Source organism: Rana temporaria, chromosome 4 (genome assembly GCF_905171775.1).
Source record: "Rana temporaria chromosome 4, aRanTem1.1, whole genome shotgun sequence".
NCBI classification, from domain to species: domain Eukaryota; kingdom Metazoa; phylum Chordata; class Amphibia; order Anura; family Ranidae; genus Rana; species Rana temporaria.
In genome coordinates this window covers 360,389,438-360,403,719 of record NC_053492.1, presented here as the reverse complement: position 1 = coordinate 360,403,719, position 14,282 = coordinate 360,389,438, and the positions used below count along the sequence as shown (strand labels likewise).

At 39.5% G+C, this 14,282-nt stretch overlaps 1 protein-coding gene across 2 annotated transcripts in view; it reads right to left on the bottom strand.

The window, feature by feature from the left end:
- Positions 1 to 5,810: 5,810 nt before the first annotated feature.
- The window catches only part of ESR1 (estrogen receptor 1), a 403,168-nt gene continuing 394,696 nt past the window's right edge, over positions 5,811 to 14,282 (bottom strand). For both annotated transcript variants that reach the window (XM_040350882.1, XM_040350881.1), the window contains one exon: positions 5,811 to 7,457. In XM_040350882.1, the coding sequence (XP_040206816.1) occupies positions 7,229 to 7,457 (229 nt within the window). In that variant the 3' untranslated portion in view covers positions 5,811 to 7,228. The remainder of the gene's footprint in view (positions 7,458 to 14,282) is intronic.

Below are 14,282 nucleotides of genomic sequence, written 5' to 3'. Positions count from 1 at the left end.
TTGGGCTTTGTGTGTGCCTCCTACAAAGTAAGTAAGCAGCCCATAGTTTATTGAATGTGATTGACATGTGTGCTATATTGTGCTATATTGGTTATACAGTAGTGCAAAGGTTCTAGCAATCATAAAGAAGATGGTCTGCATTCCAATACGTAGATTAAACTACATGCCCTTTGACGAGGAGGATTTCAGAACATAGATGTGACTCCAGCAATCAAAAACATGCAATCTGTTCAATGTTTCAATCTGTTCAAGTGGGAATATACCACAACTTTTTTTTACTGAGGAATAGAGAGAAGTCAGGGGATATGATCCTAAAGGATTTCTAAAGTGCAAACTTTACCCGTCAGGTTGTATTGCTCTCTGTGTCCCCATTGCAAGCGCTGACTTTTACTATTGGTTCTGCTGACCAATGTCTCCAGTACAGAAAGTGAACGGAAATCAAAAATGTTTTCACTGTCACATGAACTGGAGGTGAGAAGAAATCTTCTAGTGGGGACCCCTGGTCTGAGATCACCTCTTACTTTCTGCTGATTTTCTGGAATAGAAAATTCCACAATAGGACATACAGCAAAAATGAATTTAACAGGAATCCTAACCATTCCTTCATCTATCCACATCTAAAAAAGTTTTGCCCTTACATACACTTTAAGAAAATTTAAAATATGTGGCAGTCTGGATTTTTAATTCAGAGATATGTTATCCAAATAGCACAAATTGCAAATAGAATATTAATTTACTTGGGGACATTTTGGCATTTAATTCACAAAAATGTTATGCTAATGTTACAAATTATAAATGGGATATAGATATACTTGGGGCCATTCTGTCATTTAATTCAGAGAAATGTTCCAAATGATAAATGAGGTTACCCTAATGTTACAATATACCAATATACCTATTTGCCTCATGAATAAATTATGATTTTTTTGGATGTGCAAATGGGGATATGAATAACATTTATATTTGGAACAAGGCAAATAATAAATATCAACTGGGTACATTAACCACTTCCATACCAGGCACTTACGCACCTTCCTGCCCAAGCCAATTTTCAGTTTTCAGCGCTGTCGCACTTTGAATGACAATTGCGCGGTCATGCTACACTGTACCCAAACAATTAGGGGATGTACTTGGCCATCCACATGCTGCCCCCCCTGGTGGTCCTGGTGGCTTCCCTGGTGGTCTAGTGTGGGCATCCAAGGGGGGGCTGCGCTGATAAACAATCAGCGTGAACCCCCCCTGTCAGGAGAGCCGCCAATCGTCTCTCCTCTACTCGCGTCTATCAGACACGAGTGAGGAAGAGTTGATCAACGGCTCTTCCTGTTTTACATCATGATCAGCCCTGATTGGACACGGCTGATCACGTGGTAAAGAGCCTCCGCCGGAGGCTCTTTACCGAGATCGGAGATGCAGGGTGTCAGACTGACACCCAGCATCACCGATTGACGCGCTGCGCGCCCCCACGGGCGTGCGCCGACATGTTATCATGCTGGATGTCAATAGACGTCCTGTCAGAATTTCACAACCACTTCCTGGACGTCAATTGTCTATTGACCGGGCAGGAAGTTGTTAAATATATTCATGTTATCACTGAAATTTTAAAGTGCTATTATTGTTATAATGTCATATATACTTATATTTTTTCCATAAGTAAAAGGTTATCCAGACTGAGTTTTCCATAGACTACTGGAAGGCCAGAGGCCACTTGTGTTTAAAGACTGAGATGAGTTGTTTTATTATCACTTGAGAAAGGTCAGTTAGTATGAAACTTGTTGCAATTGCATGCTTTAGTGACTGCTTTTTTTTTGGCTGCAAATGATCCTGGAGTGGTGACCATCTTCTTACTTGTGGATTATAGAGGGGAACGCTGTCCAAACACCTACGACTGAACGTGAATCTATAGGCCGGCGGGTGAGCTGCTGTTTGTTCAAATAATCATCATAGGTTTACTCTCTAGAAATAACTGACTTCTGTTCTGACAGACTATGAATTACATGTGTCAACACAGCAGCTAGGATTCCTAATAAATGGTTGTAAAACTATATCAAGCCGATATTGGACAGAGGATGCTGAAATAGATAGGTCAACTGTGGCTGAAGCACAATTCGTTTTTTTTTTTATAGAGCACCAATTTTTTTTTTAGTTATGTCATTATTTAACGGTACAAACAAAACAGTAAAAGGGTAACATATTGCCTAAAATTATTTTTCATTTTCAAATCATAAGCATTTATGTCTATGGATAATGCCTGTTCTGTTGACAGCAAATGCGTGATTTCCCCTTATATTGTAGTGGTTTCCTTCCACTTCCTTTTGTATCCAGGTACAGGAAGTGAAGTGAAATCTCACAAAGATGGACACAGAAAGCAAAAAAGAGTTCTAATTGTGCACTACTCTAATCAAAACTCAATATATTTTAATATTTAATAACTCATTGATGTGCTAAAAAAGTAGAGAATGATTATTTAGCTTAGATATTCAGAAGAAGTTATGTTCACTTTGAGCATACAATCATATGCATGATATCTTGTTTGGATGATTGAAGTTTTTTTTTTCAAAGTAAAAAAATCTCTCCTACCTTAGTAAATCAATTGGAACTATAGTGATCTCTTATGAAGTTATAGGCTGACCTTTGTTATCTGCTGTATCTGAAGGCATACAAGGTATCCATGCAGCACCATTTCTGCAGGGAAAATATATCACATAAATCTTAAGGCAATATGTGAGTCTGAAACTAAAAATTTTCATTTTTCCCTTCTAAAAAATGGTAAAACTAGGCACGTGTTTTCAGTAGTTGCCCAAAAAAAATATATAAACTAGTCAATCAAACTACCATATTTTCCGCTCCATAAGACGCACCCCCCCCCCAAAAAAAATAGGGGAAAATGTCTCTGCGTCTTATGAAGCGAATACTGACCAGGCACCGCCGCCGAGCAGTATGGCTGCATTGATCCAGAGCTCCGCTCTGCACCAGGGAATCAGCTTCAACATCACAGCCCAGGACCTCTCCAGCAGTGATCCATCTAGCCTCCCGTGTACTCATACCTTACTGACCGCCCGGACATGCAGAGATGCCGCCAAGACCTGCCACCACTAAAAAAAATAATCTGCTTTCTACCCAACTATGCAGTGCATGCTTCACTAAAATGGCAGCGGGAGTCACAATGCACCGCCAGCTGATGGACCTCTAGAGCCTTACTCGGCTCGAGCAGCAAGTGCAGGCTCAGAAGAACCTGTCATTACAGGTGAGGAAATGTTAACCATGCCCTGGAGGTTAACCCCTTATCTCCCTCCACACATACCCAGTGAAATCCAGACCCTGCATAGATTCTGGAGAGCCAGATGTATCTTCTCCTCTTATGGATGTGGAAGATGCCTCTCCTTTACATTACCCTCCTGCCACTCTGCCAGGCCTCATTGCACAGTTTCCAACTACAGGCCAGCCCATCTAAGATGTCACTATGAAAGACATGCTCATGTCGCTGAGGGCCTCTATACAAGCATATGGCAGTGGAATGCACCCCATCCTGTCAGCGCGAGCCAGGTGGCTAACGCCTCCTCAGTCTACAATTTTAGTACACCAAAATTATGATAGTACACCATTTGGTTCAGAATATTTTTTTTCTTGTTTTCCTCCTCTAAAACCTAGGTGCGTCTTATGGTCAGGTGCGTCTTATGGAGCGAAAAATATGGCATGTCTTTTATTAATTTTTCTGCAATCACCTTTGTGAGAATTTGCATTTTTTTTTACCAAGTTAATTGTATTATTACAGTGGAGACATGAAGTGAAGTGGGATCTTTTCTTTTTTTGAATACATATGCTGTATTAAAAAAAGGAAATCTCCGCAGCCGTACTTTTAAGTGTTTACTACAGTCCACTTTTTTATAATGAACAAAATAAAGTTTTATGGTAATTTTCTATAGGGAAGGAGATGGTTGCACTGATACATACTTTTCTAGTCATCTGTGTCTATAGTCAATCTAGCCTAAACAAAATCTGAGGAATACTTAAACTAATCTGCTTTTAAAAATGCTAGCTTTTTTGCTAATTTACATTAGTGGGTGGAAAAAAGAAAAGGATGAAGTGGGGCAACTGGCATTCAGCACTCTAGTGATCAACAATGTAGGTGAAGCAGGCCAGATGGTACGATTGCAAAAATTCCCCCATCAACACAGTCAGTGTTGATGTGGGAATGCCTCCCACTATGCTGTTGTATTCTACCATCGGAGGACCCTGGGAGCATCCCTAGCCTGCAGAATACAATGTTTACTTCCCGTGGCTATAGCCATATGTGGAAACAGCCTAGTTGTACCCAAGTTGATTAATGGATCGTCTTGGGTACAGTCAACCTGCCCATACATGGATTGAAATTTGGCCAGTACCTGAGGAACCAAATGAATTTCAATCCATGTATGGATTTTACTTTGCGTGTGTTGTAGCGCAGTCTAAATAAATAAAACAAATGTTCCCTTTTTTACTGTTTTTGTTGAGTAATCAAAAGTGGAAAACCCGAGCATAAGGGTGTAAATTACTTGGGAAAGTGTAGGAATCAAACATTCATACTCACCTGCAGTTGTTCTCTGCAGGCTCTAATCTTGAGGACTGAGCGATCACATGCAAACTCAGTTCTCAGTTCACTCTGAGCAAAAAGCGGTGACTGTTAATCACTCACTGGAGCGCCAGGCTGGGAAAGGGGTTGGAGCAGCTGGTTTAGGATCTCAATAGTGCACTGAGAGGCTGAGCCAATTGCCAGTTATGCACCATTCATCATTATTGTTGGGATCCTTACAGATCCTGGGCCGACTCTGGGACATCAACCAACAGCAGGCTTTAGCTTATTTCTTGGTCACGGGAGTGCAAAAGTAAGTGCCCTCCTGTGAACCAAAAGAGAGGTATGGCCAAAAAAGCTTTGGTCATACGTCTGTTCAAACGTGCTTGCACAAAGCAGTAAAAGCCTCCTAATGTCTCCATGCCTAGACATTCTGGATGATTAGTCAGCATAGATGTACCCTAATAAAGTTTAAATTACACAATAACATTAACACAGACACCAACAGACTTAGAAAATGTTTTACTTTTGTTTTGTTTGTTACATGTTTGTTTGTTCTTGCCATATAAATGAAAAGTATGAAGCTGGGTTTACACTGAGGAACGGGGCTGCTCACAGCAGAGGTCCTGTGTGTGTATCTCCATTCCCTGTTTCAGGTCCTATTTCAGCTCATATTTTTGGCTCTATTCGGACCTGAAACAGACCAGAAAACTCACAGGACGCCTGTGCAAATTCGCACCTGAGCCGCTTCAGAGATGTGTGAACTGGCTCCATTGAGAGCCAGTCACAATATCCTGACATGCGAACTGGATGCAGGGAATTCCACATCCAATTCGCAATGGTGTGAACTCAGAGAACTAACAATTACAACTTAGATGATCTAATTAGGATGTACATACAGGACAATATAAATATCTTTCTAAAGAACCGTGTGTTTTGTGCAAAACTCAAGGTGACATAAATTGTGCATTTAGAGTAATAAAATGATTTTAATATTAGTATAGGAGAGGTTTTTTTTTTTTTTATAGTAAATATGATTAAAGTACACTTGTCGGTGCTATAATCTTATTGAACTGGTCTCAGGACCATTCCTTAGCAATTTTTTTAAACTCTCCACTCCTTTATCACACCTTCATGTTGGCCAAAAAGTGGTAGAGTATCATACTGGTAAGCAAATATAATCTAGGCCAATTGGAAGGTAAGGGAGGAAGAAGGAATACGCAAGCTTCTATCAGTGCAAAGAAGTGTCAAAATTTGCATATTAGAACTCCCCAGAATTTGGGGCTAAATATTTATGCTTGAAAACATGTAAAAATCCATCCACAGAATCCTAAACTTGCAGTTGAATCAGAGGAAATAAACCTTTATACAGCATGGTCCAGTTTGCTGTAACAGAATAATTATTTATTAAACCCCAACGGCAAATGAAAGGCAGGGATTTTGCTGTTAAAAGTTTTATTCCTGTGGTCTATTGGTTCTGGCTGCTGCTCATAGCAGTCAAGCTAATTCAAAGTGTCATTTGTTATAGTGCAAACAAAATGTTACCTATGCTTTGGCTCATGGCATGTTAGGCAACGTAGAATAATGTTGTCAAATCAATAATAAGTGATTTGAAACATTCTCATAATATATCATATTGAGAAGGTATTTTTAAGAAATGTATATTATAGGGTACATATTTATAGCTATATAAATCATTTTTTAACATTGCCAGTTAATTGAACAAAAGGAAGGCCATCTGTTTACTAAGGTGGTTTAGTTACAGTTCAGGCCAACTTTGTCTTGTTTCATTATTAAATTATCAAAAACATTATCATAATTTAGTGCCTTTAAAAATCCTACATCTGTAGGCTTATTAATAATCAAAGAGAACACAAAATGAAGATAAGCTCTTAAACATATATTATGACTTAAGAATCGGTGGGACCTGGTTGGAGCACCACATTCTTATGCCAAAAGTCAAGGCTAATGTCATCCTAACGAGTACCACTTAACTGTAAAACAATTGTGCCCAATAAACTTTTGGCACTACACATATATTCAATTCGCTCCCTTGTCAGATTGATTAATAGTCAGAGAAACCATTGATAAACGGTTAAGAAAATGAATAATGGATAGGAATATGATGGGATGAACTATATAAAGTAGTAAGTGAAATGTCACTAGTGGGATCTACAGTAACACTGAAAACTAGATACACTAACATAACTGTAGATAAAATGTTCATATAAATGATATTTTGTAAATGCTTGGTGCTAGATAAAAAACTTGCACATGTGAAACTACAGTATATACTGATTTTGCATCAGTCATAGTCCATGCTATTTTAACACTATCCAAACTATTTTATTGAAAGCTGTAGAAATGTAGTTGTGCTCCTTGGCAGCACAGAGTTACATGAAATAGCGTACAAAAATAAAATCACAGAAAGCGCTGATTGTAATGGAGAGAGTCCTTCAGCCCAATGGCTCCTCTTCCACTTAGATATGTTGCAAAGAGATGATGAAACCCTGCACTAGAAATCATTGAAAAGATGCGTGCCGGAGTGTGTTTACATATGCAGCATTATTCAGCTAAATCGGTGAGCAGACTATACGTAGTAGGTAGTATATTGTTGGGAACTGCATGGCCACTTAAGACCAATGAATAATAAAAAAAAAAAAAGAGAACAGAATTCTTTCATAATGTGTTTTCCAAACTTGTTTCCTCCCTATTTACGTAATAAGGCTGTACGCAGGGTGAAGTAGTCGGGGCTTCAGTCTGTGGGCTGCGGCTGTCTTCCTCTTGAGTTACACATTTATCTTTGGGTGTATGCATGCGATGTGCATCCAGCATTTCCAACAGCAAATCATATAGCGGCACAACATTTTTGCACTTCATGCTATACAGGTGCTCCATCCCTTTATTGCTGTAAAAACAAATGCATAAAAAGGAATATAAGTTCTTCATTATGAGTAAACAGGAATGTTGTCTGGTCTCCTAAAGTAAAGCTGTGGTCAGGCTATGAGCATTCAAACATTTACATATTCTTAACAAGCAGCAAATAAGCTTTAAAACAGACTTGACCATGAGTTATATACTGTTACTTCCAGGTGAAGACAATGGCTAACAAAGGTATTAGGGCAGCCCGATAGGCCATCCCAATGCCAGCAATCCTCAAGTTTTTTTTCTAGTGTTAGGTGAGGGATGATCTCTCTCTACTGAGATCAGGTTCTGACTTGTCATTACTATATTTATGGAAGATTGAGGAATATGCTTGGTTCTTCACAGGGAGAATTCCTTTTCCGTCATGGTATTTCCAGTCAATGAAAACCCTCTTTATTAAGGAGAGGATATGCCCACTTGGTGGGTCCTCCCCTGGAAAGTAGTTGCTGTGGTGAGTTCAGGGATTTTCTCCTTTCCCATTATAGTTCCCTGCCTGCCTCTAACACCCCATCCCGCAACCCCATCTGAGTGTAGACCTTGGACACCGGACGACTGCTTTGGGCAGCAAGAATACCTCAGGCCAGGAGTTTCTGGGCTGCTAAATTGCTTTTAACTAGTTTGTTGTGCCCATTGCCTAACAGGGGCCACGTGAAATGGTTTGTCACATCCATGAGCATAGCATTTCCTACTTTCCACATCGTAAGAAGAATTTTGACCAGCCCTTGTGACCCATTTGGGTTTGCAATGGCTATTTTAAGCACATTGCTCTGTTACAGACAAAAACACAACAGCTCCAGCTACTACCCTATTTTAAATTGTCACCCCGGTCTTAGCATCAGCCTTCTTCAAGTTATCCAGCAGCCATCAGTTGCGGGACACATGATGGCTCCATCTCTTCTGCTCATGGAGAATGCCAGACAGATAGAACATGGGAAGAGGGGTCCGGCCAGCTAACTTTGTGCATAGGGCCATGATGAAGTTATTAAAGGGGTTGTAAAGGAAAACATTTTTTTCCCTAAATAGCTTCCTTTACCTTAGTGCAGTCCTCCTTCACTTACCTCATCCTTCGATTTTGCTTTTAAATGTCCTTATTTCTTCTGAGAAATCCTCACTTCCTGTTCTTCTGTCTGTAACTACACGCAGTAATGCGACACTTTCCCTCTGGTGTGGAGAAAGCCTCTTGAGGGGGCGAGCAGGAGTGTCAGGACGCCCACTAACACACAGCTCCTTTCCCTATCTGCAAAGTAGATTGCGTCCTGACCCTCCTGCTCGTCCCCTCAAGAGGCTTTCTCCACACCAGGGAGAAAAACTTGCATTACTGGGTGGAGTTACAGACAGAAGAACAGGAAGTGAGGATTTCTCAGAAGAAATAAGGAAATTTAAAAGCAAAATCGAAGGATGAGGTAAGTGAAGGAGGACTGTAGTAAGGTAAAGGAAGCTATTTAGGGATTTTTTTTTACCTTTACAACCCCTTTAAAGGTTCCTCTCAAAACTTTGCACCTGGGTCTGTGGACCTCAGTCTTCACTCCTTCAATTCTTCCCTTATCTGAATACAAAAGGTATGTTTATTCTTACTTGCATCTTAGGAATGTATTTAGAAACAATTTGCTGTATGACTGTATCAAGCATTTACCCAGCTGTCACAGATAATTGCGGCAATCTGTGTATTATGTTTACTTGTCAGCTCCATCTGGTAGCCATAGTGTCGTTTTTTCCTGATTGCGGTATTTCAGTAAAATACTACATTATTGTCACTAGCTGATGACAATAGGAAGTGCACATATTACACAAATTACGGACGTTATTCAAGACATTCGCACAGGAATATATATACATATATATATAGAGATATATATATATCTATATATATAGGTAAATAGACTCCTTATGCCCTGTACCCATGATCGGTTTTCCCGGCACTAAAAAGTCTGCCGGAAAACCAAGGGGAAAACTGAGAACTTGCTTGGTAGCTTTTTCCCCTACACACGGCCGGTTTTCCTGGCAGGAAAACTGTCATGAGAGCTTTGGTCGGGAAACCCGGCCGTGTGTATGCTCCACCGCGGGCTTTCCCCATAGGAAAACTGCTGGCTTAAAAACCGACGACAGAAATCCCGGCAGGAAAAAAAGGAAAACATGTTCTAATTTTTCTCGCCGGTATTCCCGGCGGTTTTCCTGTCGGAAAACTGCCATGAGCATACACACGGCCAGTTTTCCCGGGCCAAAATCTGTTATGGCAGTTTTCCCGATGGGAAAACTGGTCGTGTGTAAGAGGCATTCGTGTCTTTTGTGCATGTCATTAATATCTGTGCAACATTCCAGCATGAAACAACTTCTACACTTTACTTCTGTGCAGTAATTTTCTGCCACTGCTACTCTTGTACCGAGTTATTGGTCTTATATTGGCCACCCTGTAGTGTTCTCCAGGCTGCCTGTAGTAGGTTGACCTGATGGTTCTCACACACAGCTCTCCTCTATAGACAAGCTATGTGTAACACAGTATTAATGTCACTTCTATTTTTACAAGGTATTATCTATTTTTCCAAAGGCATTTGCTACAATTTGTTTTATTTATGGCCTTAAAGTATTTTTATTTCTAGAGTTTAGCTTTAAGGTGACCACAGACCTCAGATGGAGGTCAGCATGACAATAGGCTTAAATTCACACAGGAGGCCAGGGGCAGATAGTTTGTTGTGTTCAGAGTTAGCTAAATTCACTGGTGAGAATGTATCCTAAAGCCTAGTACACACGGGTCGAATGTCGGGTGGCATCTGCTACTTCAATAGAAAATGGCCGACATTCGGCCTGTGTATACTACAGCCAGTCCGACATCAGCTGGCATGACCGTTAATGGTCTACCAATTGACTCCCGATCAACACTCTCAAACAATGGCTGAGAGAGCTGACCGGAGTGTTCTGGTGGGGAGCCGTTCTCCTGTCAGAACACAATAGAACAGCAGGGGCGATGTACTAGTCCGTTAGGTTGAACGAAAATTAAACTAGTAGTGTGTACCGGGCTTCTTTTTCAGATGAGGGTATCGGCTACAGCTTTTATCGAGGGTGTCTTTTGTGTCTATAGACCCGAGATTGTTGTTTCTTAAGGCCATGGTCAATGTTAGGGTATTACAAACTAATATGGCACAAAGAGCAGCAATGTGGCATAGTTCATAACAACTAGTCATTATTATGAATTAAACTTAATTTGAAGCCTCAAAGATATTTGCATGTGGTTATTAAATATGACCTGTAGTGTATATAATCACACTGTCTCTCTTTTTCAATAAAATCAAAGCTGGCAATAACTTTTTACAAGACTTACAATACCTAAACATAAAAAAAGAAAATATTGTGTTCTTTTGGTTATTTAGTTTAATGCTCAATAAATATTAATGTCTTATCATATATACCATCTTGTATGTTTTGGAAGCCTTTTCGAGCTGCAATGTTTCAGAGAGGAGTTCTTCATTTAATCAAAAGATTTATGACATTAGGTACAGCCAAGTATTAATGCATGATACATAGATTTCTTAGCCAAGTACATCCTATTATTTACTTCTCAGAACCCTAACGCTAAAACATAGCTTTCTTAAAGTGGAACTCCAGAAAAAAACACATTTATCATTTTATCATTGGATTAATAAACCTTACACTATAGAAAATCTATCTGGTCTCCTGGTGAGCTTTCTTTATTCCCCATTGGACTTCACTTAGAGTGCTCAGCACAAGGATGGTGCTGTGTTACATCCAGAGAGATTTACATTGTCACAGCCAATTGTTGTTGAGTTTGCAATTCACTCAGTGGTGGTGCTACAGTGATTTGGACACTACTGATTATTTTTTGTGAACTGGAGTAGATGCACCAGCTACCTTTCCTTCACTTCTATATGCATTTGGACTATTTAAGTTTATATTGATTACCTTTCTGGATACTCATATCAATTCCACTGATTATATGCACGTTCTTTTTTTATTTATTGTCACCTTTACATTATGATTGAGTAAATAATCATATTTATTCCAGCGTAAACTCTATTAGCTGTAATGTCATTGCACATATTACCTGAATATACAAACTTTAACAGCTTCCCGAGAGCTATACGTCGACACAATGGCACTCCTGGGCAGAAGGACGTATATATACGTCCCCTTTAAGGAAGTGCCATTGTGCATGTGTGCTTGCCGCCGACGCGCCCGCGCATGCCGGCTGTGAGATCCGTGAACCCGACTGTGGGTCCCGTGGGATCGATCGCCGTGGGGATACCCGCCATCATCTCACGGAGATATAGAGCGGGGAGATGCTAATGTAAACAAGCATCTCCCCGCTCTGCCTAGTGCCATGTCACACACAGCCCATCTTCCCTACAGTAAGAAACACTCACTAGGGCACACTTAACCCCTACAGCCCCACCTAGTGGTTAACCCCTTCGCTGCCAGTGTCATTTTCACTGTAATCAGTGCATTTTTATAGCACTGATCGCTGTAAAAATGACAATGGTCCCAAAAATGTGTGTCAAAAGTGTCTGATGTGTCAGATATAATGTCGCAGTCATGATAAAAATCACTGATCGCTGCCATTACTAGTAAAAAAAAATATTAATAAAAATGCCACAAAACTACCCCCTATTTTGTAGACGCTATAACTTTTGCACGAACCATTCAATAAACGCTTATTGCAATTTTTTTACCAAAACAATGTAGAAGAATATGTATTAGCCTAAACTGAGGAAAAACAAATGTTTATTTTTTGGAGATATTTATTTAAAAAAAAAGTAAAAAATATTACAAAAAATAAAAAATTGTCGCTCTATTTTTGTTTGTAGCACAAAAAATGATCAGTGATCAAATACCCCCAAAAGAAATCTCTATTTGTGGGAAAAGAAAGGACGTCAATTTTGTTTGGGAGCCACGTCTCACGACCACGCAATTGTAAGTTTAATCAAAGCCGTGCCGAATTACAAAAAGTGGCCCGGTCATTTAGCAGCAATATGGTCCGGGGCTTAAGTGGTTAATAGTTCTCTGTTAATAATGAAAACAAGTACCAAGTAACATCTTTATAAATAAAACCAAATTTCATAAACAAATAAGAATATTGTTTTTTGACCACTGTTGATTTTAACGTCAAATTTCGATTTAGCCCTTTGACTAAAGTGCCATTTTAGTTTTAGTGGTATTTTATTTATCTGAATTTAAGTTGAATTTTATTTTAGTTTTCATCACTAAAAACATGCAGCTATCAAACTATGATGAAAATATTTTCATCTACAAAATTAACATGTAAAAGCTCTTTTCAGTTTTTAAATGGTCAATCAGGTGCCAGTAGAAATCCTAACTTTTTCATTTCCTTTGCAAAGTTAACACAACTTAAAGGGGTTGTAAAGGTAAAAAAAATAATAATCCCTAAATAGCTTCCTTTACCTTAGTGCAGTCCTCCATCACTTACCCCACCCTTCGATTTTGCTTTTAAATGTCCTTATTTCTTCTGAGAAATCCTCACTTCCTGTTCTTCTGTCTGTAACTACACGCAGTAATGCAAGGCTTTCTCCCTGGTGTGGAGAAAGCCTCTTGAGGGGGTGAGCAGGAGTGTCAGGATGCCCACTAACACACAGCTTCTTTCTCTATCTGCAAAGTAGAGAGTGTCCTGACTTGCCTGCTCGCCCCCTCCCCCCTCAAGAGGCTTTCTCCACACCAGGGAGTAAGCCTTACATTACTGTGTGGAGTTACAGACAGAAGAACAAGAAGTGAGGATTTCTCAGAAGAAATAAGGACATTTAAAAGCAAAATGGAAGGATGAGGTAAGTGAAGGAGGACTGCACTAAGGTAAAGGAAGCTATTACAACTATTTAACCATATTCTCTACTTAAGCTTACACAGTGCCCGTGTGCCGCCGAACTCCGTTCCCTGCGACTTTACGACGCACGGGGGCGGAGATCGGCGCCAAATTTAAAAAAGTAAATAAACACAATACATACAGTATACTGTAATCTTATAGATTACAGTACTGTATGAAAAAAAATACACACCCCCTTTGTCCCTAGTGGTCTGTCCAGTGTCCTACATGCACCTTTATATAAAAAAAACTGTTCTTTCTGCCTGGAAATTGGAGATTGTCCATAGCAACCAAAAAGTGTCCCTTTATGTCAAAAGTGATTTTAGACCAGCTAGAAAACAGCGATAATAAATTAGAATAACTTGCAGAATTGAGCGATAGTGATTTGTGGGGAAATTCGTCATCAAAAAATTAAAAGTATTAATTTTTATTACTATTATTATATTATTTGTTATAATTATTTATATTTATTTATTATATTATAATTTATGATTTTGTGTTTCAAATTTTATTATACCCGGAATGTCTACTAGACTCTTGTTTGGACAGATTTAAGTGAGTTATTCCTAAGAATTGCAGGCCTACAATATAAAACGCCAAATTTCCATGCAAAATAATGGTACCGCTTTCAGCATCTAAAATGTGAAATAATCATAGCGCCAGGGAGGTTAATAAGAATGTATCTGTGTAGCCCATATGTTATTTCAAATTTTGTTAAGCTGTTGGATTGATAAGACAGTTCACATATATATGTATATACACAACAATATATTGTATATAGTATACAGAGTATACCAGTAAATATTCTGGCCCGGATTCACAAAGCACTTGCGCCGACGTATCTCAAGATACGCCGCGTAAGTGCAAATATGCGCTGTCGTATCTGTGCGCCGGACCCACAAACTAAGATACGCCTAAAAATAGACTTTATCCAGCCGATGTAACTTGCCTACGCTGACGTAGCGTGGGTGCACATTTAGGCTG